We start from the raw sequence: 21,684 nt of genomic DNA, 5'->3' as shown, positions 1-21,684 counted from the left end.
GGGACTAGGACTAACGCTGCTTGACGTACGGGACTAGGACTGACGCTGCTTGACGTATGGGACTAGGACTGACGCTGCTTGACATATGGGACTAGGACTGATCCTCCTCACTAACTAACTGTTCTGTCTCTCCTCACTAACTAACTGTTCTGTCTCTCCTCACTAACTAACTGTTCTGTCTCTCCTCCTCACTAACTAACTGTTCTGTCTCTCCTCCTCACTAACTAACTGTTCTGTCTCTCCTCACTAACTAACTGTTCTGTCTCTCCTCACTAACTAACTGTTCTGTCTCTCCTCACTAACTAACTGTTCTGTCTCTCCTCCTCACTAACTAACTGTTCTGTCTCTCCTTCTCACTAACTAACTGTTCTGTCTCTCCTCACTAACTAACTGTTCTGTCTCTCCTCACTAACTAACTGTTCTGTCTCTCCTCACTAACTAACTGTTCTGTCTCTCCTCACTAACTAAATGTTCTGTCTCTCCTCCTCACTAACTAACTGTTCTGTCTCTCCTTCTCACTAACTAACTGTTCTGTCTCTCCTTCTCACTAACTAACTGTTCTGTCTCTCCTCACTAACTAACTGTTCTTTCTCTCCTCACTAACTAACTGTTATGTCTCTCCTCACTAAGTAACTGTGCTATCTCTCCTCACTAACTAGCTATTCTATCTCTCCTCACTAACTAAGTGTTCTATCTCTCCTCCTCACTAACTAACTGTTCTGTCTCTCCTCACTAACTAACTGGTCTGTCTCTCCTCACTAACTAACTGTTCTGTCTCTCCTCACTAACTAACTGGTCTGTCTCTCCTCACTAACTAACTGTTCTGTCTCTCCTCACTAACTAACTGGTCTGTCTCTCCTCACTAACTAACTGTTCTGTCTCTCCTCACTAACTAACTGTTCTGTCTCTCCTCCTCACTAACTAACTGTTCTGTCTCTCCTTCTCACTAACTAACTGTTCTGTCTCTCCTCACTAACTAACTGTTCTGTCTCTCCTCACTAACTAACTGTTCTGTCTCTCCTCACTAACTAACTGTTCTGTCTCTCCTCACTAACTAACTGTTATGTCTCTCCTCCTCACTAACTAATTGTTCTCTCTCCTCACTAACTAACTGGTCTTTCTCTCTTCACTAACTAACTGTTCTGTCTCTCCTCACTAACTAGCTGTTCTATCTCTCCTCACTAACTAACTGTTCTATCTCTCCTCCTCACCAACTAACTGTTCTATCTCTCCTCCTCACTAACTAGCTGTTCTATCTCTCCTCACTAACTAGCTGTTCTATCTCTCCTCACTAACTAGCTGTTCTATCTCTCCTCACTAACTAACTGTTCTATCTCTCCTCACTAACTAGCTGTTCTATCTCTCCTCACTAACTAACTGTTCTATCTCTCCTCCTCACTAACTAACTGTTCTATCTCTCCTCACTAACTAGCTGGTCTATCTCTCCTCACTAACTAACTGTTCTGTCTCTCCTCACTAACTGTTCTGTCTCTCCTCACTAACTAACTGTTCTGTCTCTCCTCACTAACTAGCTGTTCTGTCTCTCCTCACTAACTAACTGTTCTGTCTCTCCTCACTAACTAACTGTTCTGTCTCTCCTCCTCACTAACTAGCTGTTCTGTCTCTCCTCACTAACTAACTGTTCTGTCTCTCCTCACTAACTAGCTGTTCTGTCTCTCCTCACTAACTAACTGTTCTGTCTCTCCTCACTAACTAACTGTTCTGTCTCTCCTCCTCACTAACTAACTGGTCTTTCTCTCCTCACTAACTAACTGTTCTGTCTCTCCTCACTAACTAACTGTTCTGTCTCTCCTCACTAACTAACTGTTCTGTCTCTCCTCACTAACTAACTGGTCTGTCTCTCCTCACTAACTAACTGTTCTGTCTCTCCTCACTAACTAACTGGTCTGTCTCTCCTCACTAACTAAATGTTCTGTCTCTCCTCCTCACCAACTAACTGTTCTATCTCTCCTCCTCACTAACTAGCTGTTCTATCTCTCCTCACTAACTAGCTGTTCTATCTCTCCTCACTAACTAGCTGTTCTATCTCTCCTCACTAACTAACTGTTCTATCTCTCCTCACTAACTAGCTATTCTATCTCTCCTCACTAACTAAGTGTTCTATCTCTCCTCCTCACTAACTAACTGTTCTATCTCTCCTCACTAACTAGCTGGTCTATCTCTCCTCACTAACTAACTGTTTATATCTCTCCTCACTAACTAGCTGTTCTATCTCTCCTCACTAACTAACTGTTCTATCTCTCCTCCTCACTAACTAACTGTTCTATCTCTCCTCCTCACTAACTAGCTGTTCTATCTCTCCTCACTAACTAGCTGTTCTATCTCTCCTCACTAACTAGCTGGTCTATCTCTCCTCACTAACTAACTGTTCTATCTCTCCTCACTAACTAGCTATTCTATCTCTCCTCACTAACTAAGTGTTCTATCTCTCCTCCTCACTAACTAACTGTTATATCTCTCCTCACTAACTAACTGGTCTGTCTCTCCTCACTAACTAACTGTTCTGTCTCTCCTCACTAACTAACTGTTCTGTCTCTCCTCACTAACTAACTGTTCTGTCTCTCCTCACTAACTAAATGTTCTGTCTCTCCTCACTAACTAACTGTTCTGTCTCTCCTCACTAACTAACTGTTCTGTCTCTCCTCCTCACTAACTAAATGTTCTGTCTCTCCTCACTAACTAACTGTTCTGTCTCTCCTCACTAACTGTTCTGTCTCTCCTCACTAACTAACTGTTCTGTCTCTCCTCACTAACTAACTGTTCTGTCTCTCCTCACTAACTAACTGTTATCTCTCCTCACTAACTAACTGTTCTGTCTCTCCTCACTAACTAACTGTTCTGTCTCTCCTCACTAACTAACTGTTCTGTCTCTCCTCACTAACTAACTGTTCTGTCTCTCCTCACTAACTAACTGGTCTATCTCTCCTCACTAACTAACTGTTCTGTCTCTCCTCACTAACTAGCTGGTCTATCTCTCCTCACTAACTAAGTGTTCTATCTCTCCTCCTCACCAACTAAGTGTTCTATCTCTCCTCCTCACTAACTAGCTGTTCTATCTCTCCTCACTAACTAGCTGTTCTATCTCTCCTCACTAACTAGCTGGTCTATCTCTCCTCACTAACTAGCTGTTCTATCTCTCCTCACTAACTAGCTGGTCTATCTCTCCTCACTAACTAACTGTTCTATCTCTCCTCACTAACTAGCTATTCTATCTCTCCTCACTAACTAAGTGTTCTATCTCTCCTCCTCACTAACTAACTGTTATATCTCTCCTCACTAACTAACTGGTCTGTCTCTCCTCACTAACTAACTGTTCTGTCTCTCCTCACTAACTAACTGTTCTGTCTCTCCTCACTAACTAACTGTTCTGTCTCTCCTCACTAACTGTTTTGTCTCTCCTCACTAACTAACTGTTCTGTCTCTCCTCACTAACTAACTGTTCTGTCTCTCCTCCTCACTAACTAACTGTTCTGTCTCTCCTCACTAACTAACTGTTCTGTCTCTCCTCACTAACTAGCTGTTCTGTCTCTCCTCACTAACTAACTGTTCTGTCTCTCCTCACTAACTAACTGTTCTGTCTCTCCTCCTCACTAACTAACTGTTATCTCTCCTCACTAACTAACTGTTCTGTCTCTCCTCACTAACTCAATGTTCTGTCTCTCCTCACTAACTAACTGTTCTGTCTCTCCTCACTAACTAACTGTTCTGTCTCTCCTCACTAACTAACTGTTCTATCTCTCCTCACTAACTAACTGTTCTGTCTCTCCTCACTAACTAGCTGGTCTATCTCTCCTCACTAACTAAGTGTTCTATCTCTCCTCCTCACCAACTAAGTGTTCTATCTCTCCTCCTCACTAACTAGCTGTTCTATCTCTCCTCACTAACTAGCTGTTCTATCTCTCCTCACTAACTAGCTGGTCTATCTCTCCTCACTAACTAACTGTTCTATCTCTCCTCACTAACTAACTGTTCTGTCTCTCCTCACTAACTAACTGTTATGTCTCTCCTCCTCACTAACTAATTGTTCTCTCTCCTCACTAACTAACTGGTCTTTCTCTCCTCACTAACTAACTGTTCTGTCTCTCCTCACTAACTAACTGGTCTGTCTCTCCTCACTAACTAACTGTTCTGTCTCTCCTCACTAACTAACTGTTCTGTCTCTCCTCACTAACTAACTGTTCTGTCTCTCCTCCTCACTAACTAACTGTTCTGTCTCTCCTCCGCAGCGTCTGTGTGCCCTCACCTTCGACCCTGTCTGAACGGAGGTCGCTGTATAGACGACTGCATCACCGGAAACCCTTCCTTCACCTGCTCCTGTCTGGCTGGCTTCACAGGACCCCGGTGCCAGATAGGTCAGTCGGTGAACTTTGACCTTTGACCACAGTCACTCTGCTCCGTTCTGCCGCAGAGTCCCTCTTTAGAAGCAACCTCGTAGCCCCTAGATCTGAGAGGATTTGATAGGTTTAAAGACATGCTCCGGAACTTTGGTGACTAGTAAACATTTTCTTAAACCTTTGGGCTGGATGTATCAATGCATAGTTCATACATACACTACATGACCAAAAAGTATGTGAACATCTCATTCCAAAATCATGGGCATTAATATTGAGTTGGACCCCCCCTTTGCTGCTATAACAGCCTCCACTCTTCTGGGAAGGCTTTCCACTAGATGTTGGAACATTGCTGCGGGGACTTGCTTTCATTCAGCCACAAGAGCATGAGTGATGTCGGGCCCTGATGTTGGCCGATTAGGCCTGGCTCGCAGTCGGCGTTCCAATTCATCCCAAAGGTGTTCAATGGCGTTGAGGTCAGGGCTCTGTGCAGGCTAGTCAAGTTCTTCCACACTGATCTCAACAAAACATTTCTGTATGGACCTCGCTTTGTGCACTGCGGCATTTTTCATGCTGAAACAGGGAAGGGCCTTCCCTAAATTGCTGCCACCAAGTTGGAAGCACAGAATCATCTAGAATGTCATTGTATGCTGTAGCCTTAAGATTTTAATTCACTGGAACTAAGGGGCCTTGCCCGAACCATGAAAATCATCCCCAGACCATTATTCCTCCTCCACCAAACTTTACAGTTGGCCCTATGAATTGGGGCAGGTAGCGCTCTCCTAGTATCCGCCAAACCCAGACTCGTTCGTCGGACTGCCAGATAGTGAAGCGTGATTCATGACTCCTGAGAACACGCTTGACACCACTCCAGCCGACGCTTGGCATTGTGCATGGCGATCTTAGGCTTGTGTGCAGCTGCTCGGCCATGGAAACCCATTTTCATGAAGAGGTTTTCACAATTCCTGACATTGAATCCCAGTAAAAATGTCTTAGGTCAGTTAGGATCACCACTTCATTTTAAGAATGTGAAATGTCAGAATAATAGTAGAGAGAATTATTTATTTCACTTATAATTCACTGTATCACAATTCCAGTGGGTCAGAAGTTTACATACACTAAGTTGACTGTGCCTTCAAACAGCTTGGAACATTTCAGAAAATGGCTTTAGAAGCTTCTTATAGGCTAATTGACATCATTTGAGTCAATTGGAGGTGTACCTGTGGATGTATTTCAAGGCCTACCTTCAAACTCAGTGCCTCTTTGCTTGACATCATGGGAAAATCAAAAGAAATCAGCCAAGACCTTAGAAAAAAAAATGTAGTCTGCTTCATCCTTGGGAGCAATTTCCAAATGCCTGAAGGAACCACGTTCATCTGTACAAATAATAGTATGCAAGTATAAACACCATGGGACCACGCAGCCATCATACCGCTCAGGAAGGAGACGCATTCTGTCTCCTAGAGATGAACGTACTTTGGTTCAAAAAGTGCAAATCAATCCCAGAACAACAGCAAAGGACCTTGTGAAGATGCTGTAGGAAACAGGTACAAAAGTATCTATATCCACAGTAAAACGAGTCCTATATCGACATAACCTGAAAGGCCGCTCAGCAAGGAAGAAGCCACTACTCCAAAACCGCCATAAAAAAGCCAGAATACGGTTTGCAACTGCACATGGGGACACAGATCGTACTTTTTGGAGAAATGTCCTCTGGTCTGATGAAACAAAAATAGAGCTGTTTGGCCATAATGACCATCGTTATGTTTGGAGGAAAAAGGGGGAGGCTTGCAAGCCGAAGAACACCATCCTAACCGTGAAACATGGGGGTGGCAGCATCATGTTGTGGGGGTGCTTTGCTGCAGGAGGGACTGGTGCTCTTCACAAAATAGATGGCATCATGAGGATGGAACATTATGTGGATATATTGAAGCATCATCTCAAGACGTCAGTCAGGAAGTTAAAGCTTGGTCGCAAATGGGTCTTCCAAATGGACAATGATCCCAAGCATAATTCCGAAGTTGTGGCAAAATGGCTTAAGGGCAACAAAGTCAAGGTATTGGAGTTGCCATCACAAAGCCCTGACCTCAATCCTATAGAAAAATTGTGGGCAGAACTGAAAAAGTGTGTGCGCGCAAGGAGGCCTACAAACCTGACTCAGTTACACCAGCTCTGTCAGGAGGAATGTCCCGTGTGGCTCAGTTGGTAGAGCATGGCGCTTGCAACGCCAGGGTTGTGGGTTCATTCCCCACGGGGGGACCAGGATGAATATGTATGAACTTTCCAATTTGTAAGTCGCTCTGGATAAGAGCGTCTGCTAAATGACTTAAATGTAAATGAATGGGCCAAAATTCACCCAACTTATTGTGGGAAGCTTGTGGAAGGCTACCAGAAACGTTTGACCCAAGTTAAACCATTTTAAAGGCAATGCTACCAAATACTAATTGAGTGTATGTAAACTTCTGACCCACTGGGAATGTGATGAAAGAAATAAAAGCTGAAATAAATCATTCTCTCTACTATTATTCTGACATTTCACATTCTTCAAATAAAGTCGTGATCCTAACTGACCTAAGACGGGGAATCTTTACTATGATTAAATGTCCGGAATTGTGAAAAACTGAGTTTAAATGTTTTTGGCTAAGGTGTATGGAAACGTTCCACTACAACTGTGTATATATATATATATATATACACATAGTACATACAGAGTATATACTCTTTCAGGTCTAGTGAGTAGGGGCTGGAGGTTTACTGGACAGGGCCCCCACCCCTCTCTCTGCTCTGGGCGTAAGGGCTAGGGATTAGGGGCTAGGGGTTAGAGGCTAGGGATTAGGGGTAAGGGCTAGGGGTTAGGGGTTAATGGTTAGGGGCTACTGGTTAGGGGCTAGGGGTTAATGGTTAGGGGCTAGGGATTAGGGGCTAGGGGTTAGGGGCTAGGGGTTAATGGTTAGGGGCTACTGGTTAGGGGCTAGGGGTTAATGGTTAGGGGCTAGGGATGAATGGTTAGGGGCTACTGGTTAATGGTTAGGGGCTACTGGTTAGGGGCTAGGGATTAGGGGTAAGGGCTAGGGGTTAGGGGTTAATGGTTAGGGGCTACTGGTTAGGGGCTAGGGGTTAATGGTTAGGGGCTAGGGATTAGGGGCTAGGGGTTAGGGGCTAGGGGTTAATGGTTAGGGGCTACTGGTTAGGGGCTAGGGGTTAATGGTTAGGGGCTAGGGATGAATGGTTAGGGGCTACTGGTTAATGGTTAGGGGCTACTGGTTAGGGGCTAGGGGTTAATGGTTAGGGGCTAGGGATTAGGGGCTAGGGGTTAGGGGCTAGGGGTTAATGATTACGGGCTACTGGTTAGGGGCTAGGGGTTAATGGTAAGGGGCTAAAGATTAGGGGCTAGGGGTTAGGGGTTAGGGGCTAGGGGTTAATGGTTAGGGGCTACTGGTTAGCGGCTAGGGGTTAATGGTTAGGGGCTAGGGGCTAGGGGTTAGGGGCTAGGGGTTAATGGTTAGGGGCTACTGGTTAGGCGCTAGGGATTAGAGTCTAGGGGCTAGGGGTTAGGGACTAGGGGTTAATGGTTAGGGGCTACTGGTTAGGGGCTAGGGCTTAGGGTCTAGGGGCTAGGGGTTAGGGGTTAGGGGCTAGGGGCTAGGGGCTACTGGTTAGGTGCTAGGGATTAGGGGTTAGGGGTTAAGGGTTAGGGGTTACTGGTTAGGGGTTAAGGATTAGGGGTTAGGGGTTAGGGGTTAGGGGTTAAGGGTTAGGGGTTAGGGGTTAAGGGTTAAGGGTTAAGGGTTAGGGGTTAGGGGTTAAGGGTTAGGGGTTAGGGGTTAGGGGTTAGGGGTTAGGGTTAGGGGTAAGGGTTAGGGGCTACTGGTTAGAGGTTAGGGGCTAGGGGTTAGGGACTAGGGGTTGGAGGCTAGGGGTTAGGGATTAGGGGTTAAGGGCTAGGGGTTAGGGGCTAGGGGTAAGTGGCTAGGGGTTAAGGGCTAGGGGTTAGGGGCTAGGGTTTAGGGGCTAGGGGCTAGGGGTTAAGGGTTAGGGGCTAGGGGTTAGGGGTTAAGGGATAGAGGTTAGGGGCTAGGGGTTAAGGGCTAGGGGTTAGGGGCTAGGGTTAGGGGTAAGGGTTAGGGGCTACTGGTTAGGGGATAGGGGCTAGGGGTTAGGGACTAGGGGTTGGGGGCTAGGGGTTAGGGATTAGGGGTTAAGGGCTAGGGGTTAGGGGCTAGGGGTTAAGTGCTAGGGGTTAGGGGCTAGGGTTAGGGGCTACTGGTTAGGGGTTAGGGGTTAGGGACTAGGGGTTGGGGGCTAGGGGTTAGGAATTAGGGGTTAAGGGCTAGGGGTTAGGGGCTAGGGGTTAAGGGCTAGGGGTTAGGGGCTAGGGGTTAGGGCCTAGGGGATGGGGTCAAGGGCTAGGGGTTGATTTGGGAATCAGGTATCCTCCTCCCAGCCCTGCTCCTCTCTGCTCCTCTCTCCTCTCTGCTCCTCTCTCCTCTCTGCTCCTCTCTGCTCCTCTCTCCTCTCTGCTCCTCTCTGCTCCTCTCTCCTCTCTGCTCCATGCTCTGTTGGCCCAGGAAAGAGGATGTCAGCTTGTAAAAGCTGGATTTCACCTGACCTGCCAATGCACAACCTGATAAGATATTTCCTTTAGGGTCATCTGCTTGTAATACGCATACCAGGTCACTGCCAGGTCTCTCTGCTCCTCCTGCCAGGTCACTCTATAATACTCCTCCTGCCAGGTCTCTCTGTAACACTCCTCCTGCCAGGTGTCTCTGTAACACTCCTCCTGCCAGGTCTCTCTGCTCCTCCTGCCAGGTCACTCTGCTCCTCCTGCCAGGTCTCTCTGCTCCTCCTGCCAGGTCTCTCTGCTCCTCCTGCCAGGTCACTCTATAACACTCCTCCTGCCAGGTCTCTCTGTAACACTCCTCCTGCCAGGTCTCTCTGCTCCTCCTGCCAGGTATCTCTGCTCCTCCTGCCAGGTCACTCTATAACACTCCTCCTGCCAGGTCTCTCTGTAACACTCCTCCTGCCAGGTGTCTCTGTAACACTCCTCCTGCCAGGTCTCTCTGTAACACTCCTCCTGCCAGGTCTCTCTTTAACTCTCCTCCTGCCAGGTCTCTCTGTAACACTCCTCCTGCCAGGTCTCTCTGCTCCTCCTGCCAGGTCACTCTATAACACTCCTCCTGCCAGGTCTCTCTATAACACTCCTCCTGCCAGGTCTCTCTGTAACACTCCTCCTGCCAGGTGTCTCTGTAACACTCCTCCTGCCAGGTCTCTCTGCAACTCTCCTCCTGCCAGGTCTCTCTGTAACTCTCCTCCTGCCAGGTCTCTCTGTAACACTCCTCCTGCCAGGTCTCTCTGCAATACTCCTCCTGCCAGGTCTCTCTGTAACTCTCCTCCTACCAGGTCTCTCTGAAACACTCCTCCTGCCAGGTCTCTCTGTAACTCTCCTCCTGCCAGGTCACTCTGCAACTCTCCTCCTGCCAGGTCTCTCTGTAACTGTCCTCCTGCCAGGTCTCTCTGCAACACTCCTCCTGCCAGGTCTCTCTGCAATACTCCTCCTGCCAGGTATCTCTGTAACTCTCCTCCTGCCAGGTCTCTCTGTAACACTCCTCCTGCCAGGTCTCTCTGTAACTCTCCTCCTGCCAGGTCTCTCTGTAACTCTCCTCCTGCCAGGTCTCTCTGTAACTCTCCTCCTGCCAGGTCTCTCTGTAACACTCCTCCTGCCAGGTCTCTCTGTAACACTCCTCTTGGACAATTCAATACCTTCTACTAAATCAGCGTGGGTTTGTTCAGTCTTGTATGTGTTGATACTGCAGTCCCCCTCTTCATCCTCATGTCTCTCTGTCTCTCTCTGTGTGTGTAGATGTGGAGGAGTGTTCGTCCTTCCCCTGTCAGAACGGAGGTACCTGCTCAGACCAGGTTAACGGGTTCACCTGCCAGTGTCCACCTGGGTTTACAGGGACAGTCTGCCAAACAGGTACAGACCCTCTCTTCCTCCCTCTCCTTACTCTACCTTTACCCCAATCACACAACTATCTGTCCCACAACCTTGTCCCACTCCTCACTCCACTCTCCTCTCTGGTCTCTGTCCCACTCCTCTCTCCTCTCTCCTCTCTGGTCTCTGTCCCACTCCTCTCTCCTCTCTGGTCTCTGTCCCACTCCTCTCTCCTCTCTGGTCTCTGTCCCACTCCTCTCTCCTCTCTCCTCTCTGGTCTCTGGTCTCTGTCCCACCCCTCTCTCCTCTCTGGTCTCTGTCCCACTCCTCTCTCCTCTCTCCTCTCTGGTCTCTGTCCCACTCCTCTCTCCTCTCTCCTCTCTGGTCTCTGTCCCACTCCTCTCTCCTCTCTCCTCTCTGGTCTCTGTCCCACTCCTCTCTCCTCTCTCCTCTCTGGTCTCTGTCCCACTCCTCTCTCCTCTCTGGTCTCTGTCCCACTCCTCTCTCCTCTCTGGTCTCTGTCCCTCTCCTCTCTCCTCTCTCCTCTCTGGTCTCTGTCCCACTCCTCTCTCCTCTCTGGTCTCTGTCCCACTCCTCTCTCCTCTCTCCTCTCTGGTCTCTGTCCCCCTCCTCTCTCCTCTCTGGTCTCTGTCCCACTCCTCTCTCCTCTCTGGTCTCTGTCCCACTCCTCTCTCCTCTCTGGTCTCTGTCCCACTCCTCTCTCCTCTCTCCTCTCTGGTCTCTGTCCCACCCCTCTCTCCTCTCTGGTCTCTGTCCCACTCCTCTCTCCTCTCTCCTCTCTGGTCTCTGTCCCACTCCTCTCTCCTCTCTCCTCTCTGGTCTCTGTCCCACTCCTCTCTCCTCTCTCCTCTCTGGTCTCTGTCCCACTCCTCTCTCCTCTCTCCTCTCTGGTCTCTGGTCTCTGTCCCACCCCTCTCTCCTCTCTGGTCTCTGTCCCACTCCTCTCTCCTCTCTCCTCTCTGGTCTCTGTCCCACTCCTCTCTCCTCTCTCCTCTCTGGTCTCTGTCCCACTCCTCTCTCCTCTCTCCTCTCTGGTCTCTGTCCCACTCCTCTCTCCTCTCTCCTCTCTGGTCTCTGTCCCACTCCTCTCTCCTCTCTGGTCTCTGTCCCACTCCTCTCTCCTCTCTGGTCTCTGTCCCTCTCCTCTCTCCTCTCTCCTCTCTGGTCTCTGTCCCACTCCTCTCTCCTCTCTGGTCTCTGTCCCACTCCTCTCTCCTCTCTCCTCTCTGGTCTCTGTCCCACTCCTCTCTCCTCTCTGGTCTCTGTCCCACTCCTCTCTCCTCTCTGGTCTCTGTCCCACTCCTCTCTCCTCTCTGGTCTCTGTCCCACTCCTCTCTCCTCTCTCCTCTCTGGTCTCTGTCCCACCCCTCTCTCCTCTCTGGTCTCTGTCCCACTCCTCTCTCCTCTCTCCTCTCTGGTCTCTGTCCCACTCCTCTCTCCTCTCTCCTCTCTGGTCTCTGTCCCACTCCTCTCTCCTCTCTCCTCTCTGGTCTCTGTCCCACTCCTCTCTCCTCTCTGGTCTCTGTCCCACTCCTCTCTCCTCTCTGGTCTCTGTCCCACTCCTCTCTCCTCTCTGGTCTCTGTCCCTCTCCTCTCTCCTCTCTCCTCTCTGGTCTCTTTCCCACTCCTCTCTCCTCTCTGGTCTCTGTCCCACTCCTCTCTCCTCTCTCCTCTCTGGTCTCTGTCCCACTCCTCTCTCCTCTCTGGTCTCTGTCCCACTCCTCTCTCCTCTCTGGTCTCTGTCCCACTCCTCTCTCCTCTCTGGTCTCTGTCCCTCTCCTCTCTCCTCTCTCCTCTCTGGTCTCTGTCCCACTCCTCTCTCCTCTCTGGTCTCTGTCCCACTCCTCTCTCCTCTCTCCTCTCTGGTCTCTGTCCCCCTCCTCTCTCCTCTCTGGTCTCTGTCCCACTCCTCTCTCCTCTCTGGTCTCTGTCCCACTCCTCTCTCCTCTCTGGTCTCTGTCCCACTCCTCTCTCCTCTCTCCTCTCTGGTCTCTGTCCCACCCCTCTCTCCTCTCTGGTCTCTGTCCCACTCCTCTCTCCTCTCTCCTCTCTGGTCTCTGTCCCACTCCTCTCTCCTCTCTCCTCTCTGGTCTCTGTCCCACTCCTCTCTCCTCTCTCCTCTCTGGTCTCTGTCCCACTCCTCTCTCCTCTCTGGTCTCTGTCCCACTCCTCTCTCCTCTCTGGTCTCTGTCCCACTCCTCTCTCCTCTCTGGTCTCTGTCCCTCTCCTCTCTCCTCTCTCCTCTCTGGTCTCTGTCCCACTCCTCTCTCCTCTCTGGTCTCTGTCCCACTCCTCTCTCCTCTCTCCTCTCTGGTCTCTGTCCCACTCCTCTCTCCTCTCTGGTCTCTGTCCCACTCCTCTCTCCTCTCTGGTCTCTGTCCCACTCCTCTCTCCTCTCTGGTCTCTGTCCCACTCCTCTCTCCTCTCTCCTCTCTGGTCTCTGTCCCACTCCTCTCTCCTCTCTGGTCTCTGTCCCACTCCTCTCTCCTCTCTGCTCCTCTCTGGTCTTCTCTCCTCTCTGCTCCTCTCTCCTCTCTGCTCTCTGCTCCTCTCTGCTCCTCTCTGCTCCTCTCTCCTCTGCTCCTCTCTGCTCCTCTCTGCTCCTCTCTCCTCTCTGCTCCATGCTCTGCTGGGCCAGGAAAGAGGATGTCAGCTTGTAAAAGCTGGATTTCACCTGACCTGCCAATGCACAACCTGATAAGATATTTCCTTTAGGGTCATATGCTTGTAATACGCATACCAGGTCACTGGCAGGTCTCTCTGCTCCTCCTGCCAGGTCTCTCTGCTCCTCCTGCCAGGTCACTCTATAACACTCCTCCTGCCAGGTCTCTCTGTAACACTCCTCCTGCCAGGTCTCTCTGTAACACTCCTCCTGCCAGGTCTCTCTGCTCCTCCTGCCAGGTCACTCTATAACAATCCTCCTGCCAGGTCTCTCTATAACAATCCTCCTGCCAGGTCTCTCTATAACACTCCTCCTGCCAGGTCTCTCTGCTCCTCCTGCCAGGTCACTCTATAACACTCATCCTGCCAGGTCTCTCTGTAACACTCCTCCTGCCAGGTGTCTCTGTAACACTCCTCCTGCCAGGTCTCTCTGCTCCTCCTGCCAGGTCACTCTATAACACTCCTCCTGCCAGGTCTCTCTGTAACTCTCCTCCTGCCAGGTCTCTCTGCTCCTCCTGCCAGGTCACTCTATAACACTCCTCCTGCCAGGTCTCTCTGTAACACTCCTCCTGCCAGGTCTCTCTGCAACTCTCCTCCTGCCAGGTCTCTCTGTAACTCTCCTCCTGCCAGGTCCATCTGTAACACTCCTCCTGCCAGGTCTCTCTGCAATACTCCTCCTGCCAGGTCTCTCTGTAACACTCCTCCTGCCAGGTCTCTCTGAAACACTCCTCCTGCCAGGTCTCTCTGTAACTCTCCTCCTGCCAGGTCACTCTGCAACTCTCCTCCTGCCAGGTCTCTCTGTAACTGTCCTCCTGCCAGGTCTCTCTGCAACACTCCTCCTGCCAGGTCTCTCTGTAACTCTCCTCCTGCCAGGTCTCTCTGTAACACTCCTCCTGCCAGGTCTCTCTTTTACTCTCCTCCTGCCAGGTCTCTCTGTAACTCTCCTCCTGCCAGGTCTCTCTGCAATACTCCTCCTGCCAGGTATCTCTGTAACACTCCTCCTGCCAGGTCTCTCTGTAACACTCCTCCTGCCAGGTCTCTCTGTAACTCTCCTCCTGCCAGGTCTCTCTGTAACTCTCCTCCTGCCAGGTCTCTCTGTAACTCTCCTCCTGCCAGGTCTCTCTGTAACACTCCTCTTGGACAATTCAATACCTTCTACTAAATCAGCGTGGGTTTGTTCAGTCTTGTATGTGTTGATACTGCAGTCCCCCTCTTCATCCTCATGTCTCTCTGTCTCTCTCTGTGTGTGTAGATGTGGAGGAGTGTTCGTCCTTCCCCTGTCAGAACGGAGGTACCTGCTCAGACCAGGTTAACGGGTTCACCTGCCAGTGTCCACCTGGGTTTACAGGGACAGTCTGCCAAACAGGTACAGACCCTCTCTTCCTCCCTCTCTCCTTACTCTACCTTTACCCCAATCACACAACCATCTGTCCCACAACCTTGTCCCACTCCTCACTCCACTCTCCTCTCTGGTCTCTGTCCCACCCCTCTCTCCTCTCTCCTCTCTGGTCTCTGTCCCACTCCTCTCTCCTCTCTGGTCTCTGTCCCACTCCTCTCTCCTCTCTCCTCTCTGGTCTCTGTCCCACTCCTCTCTCCTTTCTGGTCTCTGTCCCACTCCTCTCTCCTCTCTGGTCTCTGTCCCACCCCTCTCTCCTCTCTCCTCTCTGGTCTCTGTCCCACTCCTCTCTCCTCTCTGGTCTCTGTCCCACTCCTCTCTCCTCTCTCCTCTCTGGTCTCTGTCCCACTCCTCTCTCCTCTCTGGTCTCTGTCCCACTCCTCTCTCCTCTCTGGTCTCTGTCCCACTCCTCTCTCCTCTCTCCTCTCTGGTCTCTGTCCCACTCCTCTCTCCTTTCTGGTCTCTGTCCCACTCCTCTCTCCTCTCTGGTCTCTCCTCTCTCCTCTCTGCTCCTCTCTGGTCTTCTCTCCTCTCTGCTCCTCTCTGCTCCTCTCTCCTCTCTGCTCTCTGCTCCTCTCTGCTCCTCTCTCCTCTCTGCTCTCTGCTCCTCTCTGCTCCTCTCTGCTCCTCTCTCCTCTCTGCTCCATGCTCTGCTGGGCCAGGAAAGAGGATGTCAGCTTGTAAAAGCTGGATTTCACCTGACCTCCCAATGCAAAACCTGATAAGATATTTCCTTTAGGGTCATCTGCTTGTAATACGCATACCAGGTCACTGCCAGGTCTCTCTGCTCCTCCTGCCAGGTCACTCTATAACACTCCTCCTGCCAGGTCTCTCTGCTCCTCCTGCCAGGTCACTCTATAACACTCCTCCTGCCAGGTCTCTCTGCTCCTCCTGCCAGGTCACTGCCAGGTCTCTCTGTAACATTAATGTTAACAAACAGATCACCGACCATTTCGAATCTCACCGTACCTTCTCCGCTATGCAATCTGGTTTCCGAGCTGGTCATGGGTGCACCTCAGCCACGCTCAAGGTCCTAAACGACATCATAACCGCCATCGATAAGAGACATTACTGTGCAGCCGTCTTCATCGACCTGGCCAAGGCTTTCGACTCTGTCAATCCCCACATTCTTATCGGCAGACTCGACAGCCTTGGTTTCTCAAATGATTGCCTCGCCTGGTTTACCAACTACTTCTCTGATAGAGTTCAGTGTGTCAAATCGGAGGGCCTGTTGTCCGGACCTCTGGCAGTCTCTATGGGGGTGCACAGGGTTCAATCCTCGGACCGACTCTCTTCTCTGTATACATCAATGATGTTGCTCTTGCTGCTGGTGATTCTCTGATCCACCTCTACGCAGACGACACCATTCTGTATACTTCTGGCCCTTCTTTGGACACTGTGTTAACTAACCTCCCGACGAGCTTCAATGCCATACAACTCTCCATCCGTGGCCTCCAACTGCTCTTAAAATCAAGTAAAACTAAATGCATGCTTTTCAGCCGATCACTGCCCGCACCTAGCCACCCGTCTAGCATCACTACTCTGGACGGTTCTGACTTAGAATATGTGGACATCTACAAATACCTAGGTGTCTGGTTAGACTGTAAACTCTCCTTCCAGACTCACATTAAGCATCTCCAATCCTAAATTAAATCTAGAATCGGCTTCCTATTTCGCAACAAAGCCTCCTTCACTCATGCTGCCAAACATACCCTCGTAAAACTGACCATCCTGCCGATCCTCGACTTCGGCGATGTCATTTACAAAATAGCCTCCAACACTCTACTCAGTAAATTGGATGTAGTCTATCACAGTGCCATCCGTTTTGTCTCCAAAGCCCCATATACTACCCACCACTGCGACCTGTATGCTCTCATTGGCTGGCCCTCACTACATATTCGTCACCAAAGCCACTGGCTCCAGGTCATCTATAAGTCTTTGCTAGGTAAAGCCCCGCTTTATCTCAGCTCACTGGTCACCATAGCAACACCCACCCGTAGCACGCGCTCCAGCAGGTATATTTCACTGGTCATCCTCAAAGCCAACACCCCCTTTGGCCGCCTTTCCTTCCAGTTCTCTGCTGCCAATGACTGGAACGAATTGCAAAAATCACTGAAGCTGGAGTCTTATATCTCCCTCTCTAACTTTAAGCATCGGCTGTCAGAGCTGCTTACCGATCACTGTACCTGTACACAGCCCATCTCTAAATAGCCCATCCAACTATCTCATCCCCATATTGTTACTTACCCTCTTGCTCTTTTGCACCCCAGTATCTCTACTTGCACATCATCATCTGCACATCTATCACTCCAGTATTAATGCTAAATTGTAATTATTTTCACCTCTATGGCCTATTTATTGCCTACCTCCCTAATCTTCTACATTTACATTTATCTCTCAGTCCTACCCTGTCCCCCCCTCTCCTCTCCCTGTTCCCCTTCTCTCAGTCCTACCATGTCCACCTCTCCTCTCCCTGTCCCCCTCTCTCAGTCCTACCATGTCCACCTCTCCTCTCCCTGTCCCCCTCTCTCAGTCCTACCATGTCCACCTCTCCTCTCCCTGTCCCCTTCTCTCAGTCCTACCATGTCCACCTCTCCTCTCCCTGTCCCCCTCTCTCAGTCCTACCATGTCCACCTCTCCTCTCCCTGTCCCCCTCTCTCAGTCCTACCATGTCCACCTCTCCTCTCCCTGTCCACCTCTCCTCTCCATGTCCCCCTCTCCCTGTCCACCTCTCCTCTCCCTGTCCCAATCTCCCTGTCCACCTCTCCTCTCCGTCCACCTCTCCTGTCCCTGTCCCCCTCTCTCAGTCCTACCCTGTACCCCTCTCCCTGTCCACCTCTCCCTGTCCTGCTCTCCTCTCCCTGTTCACCTCTCCTCTCCCTGTCCCCCTCTCTCAGTCCTACCATGTCCACCTTTCCTCTCCCTGTCCCCCTCTCCGCTCCCTGTCCCCCTCTCTCAGTCCTACCATGTCCACCTTTCCTCTCCCTGTCCCCCTCTCCGCTCCCTGTCCCCCTCTCTCAGTCCTACCATGTCCACCTCTCCTCTCCCTGTCCACCTCTCCTCTCCCTGTCCCCCTCTCCGCTCCCTGTCCCCCTCTCTCAGTCCTACCCTGTCCCCCCCTCTCCTCCCTGCTTGCTGCCTCTCCCCGTTCCTGTTCCCACAGTCCAGCCTGTGGAGACATATCAAACCTCCTCTAATATCTTCCACAGCCAGCAGCACATATTTTCAGGGTGAGGCGGCTATATTCATCAGCTGAGTAAATATCACATATATGTGTCTATCTCTCTGTGTGTCTATCTCTCTGTGTGTCTATCTCTCTGTGTGTCTATCTCTCTGTGTGTCTATCTCTCTGTGTGTCTATCTTTCTGTGTGTCTATCTCTCTCTGTGTGTCTATCTCTGTGTGTGTGTGTGTGTGTGTGTGTGTGTGTGTGTGTGTGTGTGTGTGTGTGTGTGTGTGTGTGTGTGTGTGTGTGTGTGTGTGTGTGTGTGTGTGTGTGTGTGTGTGTGTGTGTGTGTGTGTTTCTACCTGCAGACATTGACAAGTGCAAAGACGGAGCCTGCCTCAACGGTGCGCTGTGTGTACAAGGTGTCGACAACTTCACCTGTGTGTGTGAGAGAGGCTACACTGGGACTCTGTGTGAGACAGGTGAGTTAGCCGAGGGGGCTACACTGGGTCTCTGTGTGAGACAGGTGAGTTAGCCGAGGGGGCTACCCAGGCTCTGTGTGAGACAGGTGAGTTAGCCGAGGGGGCTACCCAGGCTCTGTGTGAGACAGGTGAGTTAGCCGAGGGGGCTACACTGGGTCTCTGTGTGAGACAGGTGAGTTAGCCGAGGGGGCTACCCAGGCTCTGTGTGAGACAGGTGAGTTAGCCGAGGGGGCTACACTGGGTCTCTGTGTGAGACAGGTGAGTTAGCCGAGGGGGCTACACTGGGTCGCTGTGTGAGACAGGTGAGTTAGCCGAGGGGGCTACACTGGGTCTCTGTGTGAGACAGGTGAGTTAGCCGAGGGGGCTACACTGGGTCTCTGTGTGAGACAGGTGAGTTAGCCGAGGGGGCTACACTGGCTCGCTGTGTGAGACAGGTGAGTTAGCCGAGGGGGCTACACTGGGTCGCTGTGTGAGACAGGTGAGTTAGCGGAGGGGGCTACACTGGGTCGCTGTGTGAGACAGGTGAGTTAGCCGAGGGGGCTACACTGGGTCGCTGTGTGAGACAGGTGAGTTAGCCGAGGGGGCTACACTGGGTCTCTGTGTGAGACAGGTGAGTTAGCCGAGGGGGCTACCCAGGCTCTGTGTGAGACAGGTGAGATAGCCGAGGGGGCTACCCAGGCTCTGTGTGAGACAGGTGAGTTAGCCGAGGGGGCTACCCAGGCTCTGTGTGAGACAGGTGAGTGGTGAGTTAGCCGAGGAGGCTACCCAGTCTCTATGTGAGACAGGTGAGATAGCCGAGGGGGCTACCCAGGCTCTGTGTGAGACAGGTGAGATAGCCGAGGGGGCTACCCAGTCTCTGTGTGAGACAGGTGAGATAGCCGAGGGGGCTACCCAGTCTCTGTGTGAGACAGGTGAGATAGCCGAGGGGGCTACCCAGACATCTCTCTCCCCAGTGGAAACAGTCTCTCTGGTTTCCACATTACAATGGACAGATGTTACTTCATCCAGAGAGAGTTCCCATGAAGACAAAACCTGTATTGGACTGATTGACAGCTTTTAGCAGGTCACAGTTCAGCTGCAAACACATATTGCAGTTTCAATTCCTGTCTCTGTTACACAGATCTCAGACCTGTCTCTAATACACAGATCTCAGACCTGTCTCTGTTACACAGATCTCAGACCTGTCTCTAATACACAGATCTCAGACCTGTCTCTGTTACACAGATCTCAGACCTGTCTCTGTTACACAGATCTCAGACCTGTCTCTGTTACACAGATCTCAGACCTGTCTCTAATACACAGATCTCAGACCTGTCTCTGTTACACAGATCTCAGACCTGTCTCTGTACTGTTGCCCTACATAGTGCACTTGGACCAGGGCCCTACCTAGTGCACTTGGACCAGGGCCCTACCTAGTGCACTTGGACCAGGGCCCTACATAGTGCACTTGGACAAAATTTCCCATGAAGACAAAACCTGTATTGGACTGATTGACAGCTTTTAGCAGGTCACAGTTCAGCTGCAAACACATATTGCAGTTTCAATTCCTGTCTCTGTTACACAGATCTCAGACCTGTCTCTAATACACAGATCTCAGACCTGTCTCTGTTACACAGATCTCAGACCTGTCTCTAATACACAGATCTCAGACCTGTCTCTGTTACACAGATCTCAGACCTGTCTCTGTACTGTTGCCCTACATAGTGCACTTTGACCAGGGCCCTACCTAGTGCACTTGGACCAGGGCCCTACCTAGTGCACTTGGACCAGGGCCCTACATAGTGCACTTGGACCAGGGCCCTACATAGTACACTTGAACCAGGGCCCTACATAGTACACTTGGACCAGGGCCCTACATAGTGCACTTTGACCAGGGCCCTACATAGTGCACTTGGACCAGGGCCCTACATAGTGCACTTGGACCAGGGCCCTACCTAGTGCACTTGGACCAGGGCCCTACCTAGTGCACTTGGACCAGGGCCCTACCTAGTGCACTTTGACCAGGGCCCTACCTAGTGCACTTTGACCAGGGCCCTACCTAGTGCACTTTGACCAGGGCCCTACCTAGTACACTTTGACCAGGGCCCTACCTAGTGCACTTGGACCAGGGCCCTACCTAGTGCACTTGGACCAGGGCCCTACCTAGTGCACTTGGACCAGGGCCCTACATAGTGCACTTGGACCAGGGCCCTACCTAGTGCACTAGGACCAGGGCCCTACATAGTGCACTTGGACCAGGGCCCTACATAGGGAATAGTGTGCCATTTGGGACGCTAACCAATTGAGAGAGAGAACAGTTCATGTTTGGCTCTAAGCTAGTTCATTAGTACCGTTGGAAATGTCTCCTTTTTTTTTTTACAAATCCTCATGTTCCCACATAGACGTCGACTAGGTTTAAATGACGTAGATTTGTGTTGTTTGTTTGTGGAACCAGACATGGATCAGTGTGTTTCCCAGCCTTGTCTGAATGGAGGGGAGTGTGAAGACCAGGTGAATGGTTATATCTGCTCCTGTCCTGCTGCTTTCACCGGAACACACTGTGAGACAGGTGAGTTAGCCGAGGGGGCTACCCAGGCTCTGTGTGAGACAGGTGAGTTAGCCGAGGGGGCTACCCAGGCTCTGTGTGAGACAGGTGAGTTAGCCGAGGGGGCTACCCAGGCTCTGTGTGAGACAGGTGAGTTAGCCGAGGGGGCTACCCAGGCTCTGTGTGAGACAGGTGAGCTACTGATAAAAAACCTTCCATTCATTGGAAGGAGTACTATTCAACTGACTCCTTCGTCCCAAATGGTACACTATTCCTTATATCGTGCACTACTTTTGACCAGGGACCACAGACTAGCATCCTGTCCAAGAGGTGTCCTTGTACATCAAGTCGCCTCTCACTGCAGAACCAGGAGATAGATTCCTGCCCTACGGGCCGTTCTCATCAAGCCGCCTCTCACTGCAGAACCAGGAGATAGATTCCTGCCCTACGGGCCGTTCTCATCAAGCTGCCTCTCACTGCAGAACCAGGAGATAGATTCCTGCCCTACGGGCCGTTCTCATCAAGCCGCCTCTCACTGCAGAACCAGGAGATAGATTCCTGCCCTACGGGCCGTTCTCATCAAGCTGCCTCTCACTGCAGAACCAGGAGATAGGAGATTGGGATTCACTGACTTTTATTCTGCCAGTTTATGGAGAGAAGACACACAACATGGGTCCCATGGGTCCTGGTCAATAGGGGGCCATTTGGGAATAATGGGCCATTTGCCATTTGGGAATAGAGGGCCATTTGGGAATAATGGGCCATTTGCCATTTGGGAATAGGGGGCCATTTGGGAATAGGGGGCCATTTGCCATTTGGGAATAGTGGGCCATTTGGGAATAGGGGGCCATTTAGGAATAGGGTGCCATTTGGGAATAGGGGGCCATTTGGGAATAGTGGGCCATTTGGGAATAGGGGGCCATTTGGGAATAGGGGGCCATTTGGGAATAGGGGGCCATTTGCCATTTGGGAATAGTGGGCCATTTGGGAATAGGGGGCCATTTGGGAATAGGGGGCCATTTGGGAAGCATCCTTACTCTGATTCTGAATGCCAGCTAGGCCGTTTCTCTGGTTTAATTGACATGTTTGGAACAATGGTTCATGATATAAAATGTTACCATAGGCGGACGGCGAGCCCTACTTCCTGCTCT

At 50.9% G+C, this 21,684-nt stretch overlaps 1 protein-coding gene across 1 annotated transcript in view; it reads left to right on the top strand.

Annotated features, from left to right (window-relative positions):
* The window catches only part of LOC120038472 (sushi, nidogen and EGF-like domain-containing protein 1), a gene marked incomplete at its 3' end in the record, with an annotated part of 40,351 nt that extends 19,626 nt beyond the window's left edge, over positions 1-20,725 (top strand). The window contains exons 5-12 of the mRNA XM_038984205.1: positions 4,248-4,373; positions 10,213-10,326; positions 14,219-14,332; positions 17,896-18,009; positions 18,054-18,137; positions 18,620-18,745; positions 18,795-18,920; positions 20,444-20,725. Coding sequence (XP_038840133.1) covers positions 4,248-4,373; positions 10,213-10,326; positions 14,219-14,332; positions 17,896-18,009; positions 18,054-18,137; positions 18,620-18,745; positions 18,795-18,920; positions 20,444-20,725 — 1,086 coding nt within the window. The remainder of the gene's footprint in view (positions 1-4,247; positions 4,374-10,212; positions 10,327-14,218; positions 14,333-17,895; positions 18,010-18,053; positions 18,138-18,619; positions 18,746-18,794; positions 18,921-20,443) is intronic.
* Between the last annotated feature and the right edge of the window lie 959 nt (positions 20,726-21,684).

The sequence above is a fragment of the Salvelinus namaycush genome, unplaced genomic scaffold (genome assembly GCF_016432855.1).
Source record: "Salvelinus namaycush isolate Seneca unplaced genomic scaffold, SaNama_1.0 Scaffold2208, whole genome shotgun sequence".
Classification (NCBI taxonomy): domain Eukaryota; kingdom Metazoa; phylum Chordata; class Actinopteri; order Salmoniformes; family Salmonidae; genus Salvelinus; species Salvelinus namaycush.
The sequence above is the reverse complement of the archived record's forward strand: the minus strand, read 5'-3'. Positions and strand labels throughout refer to the sequence as shown.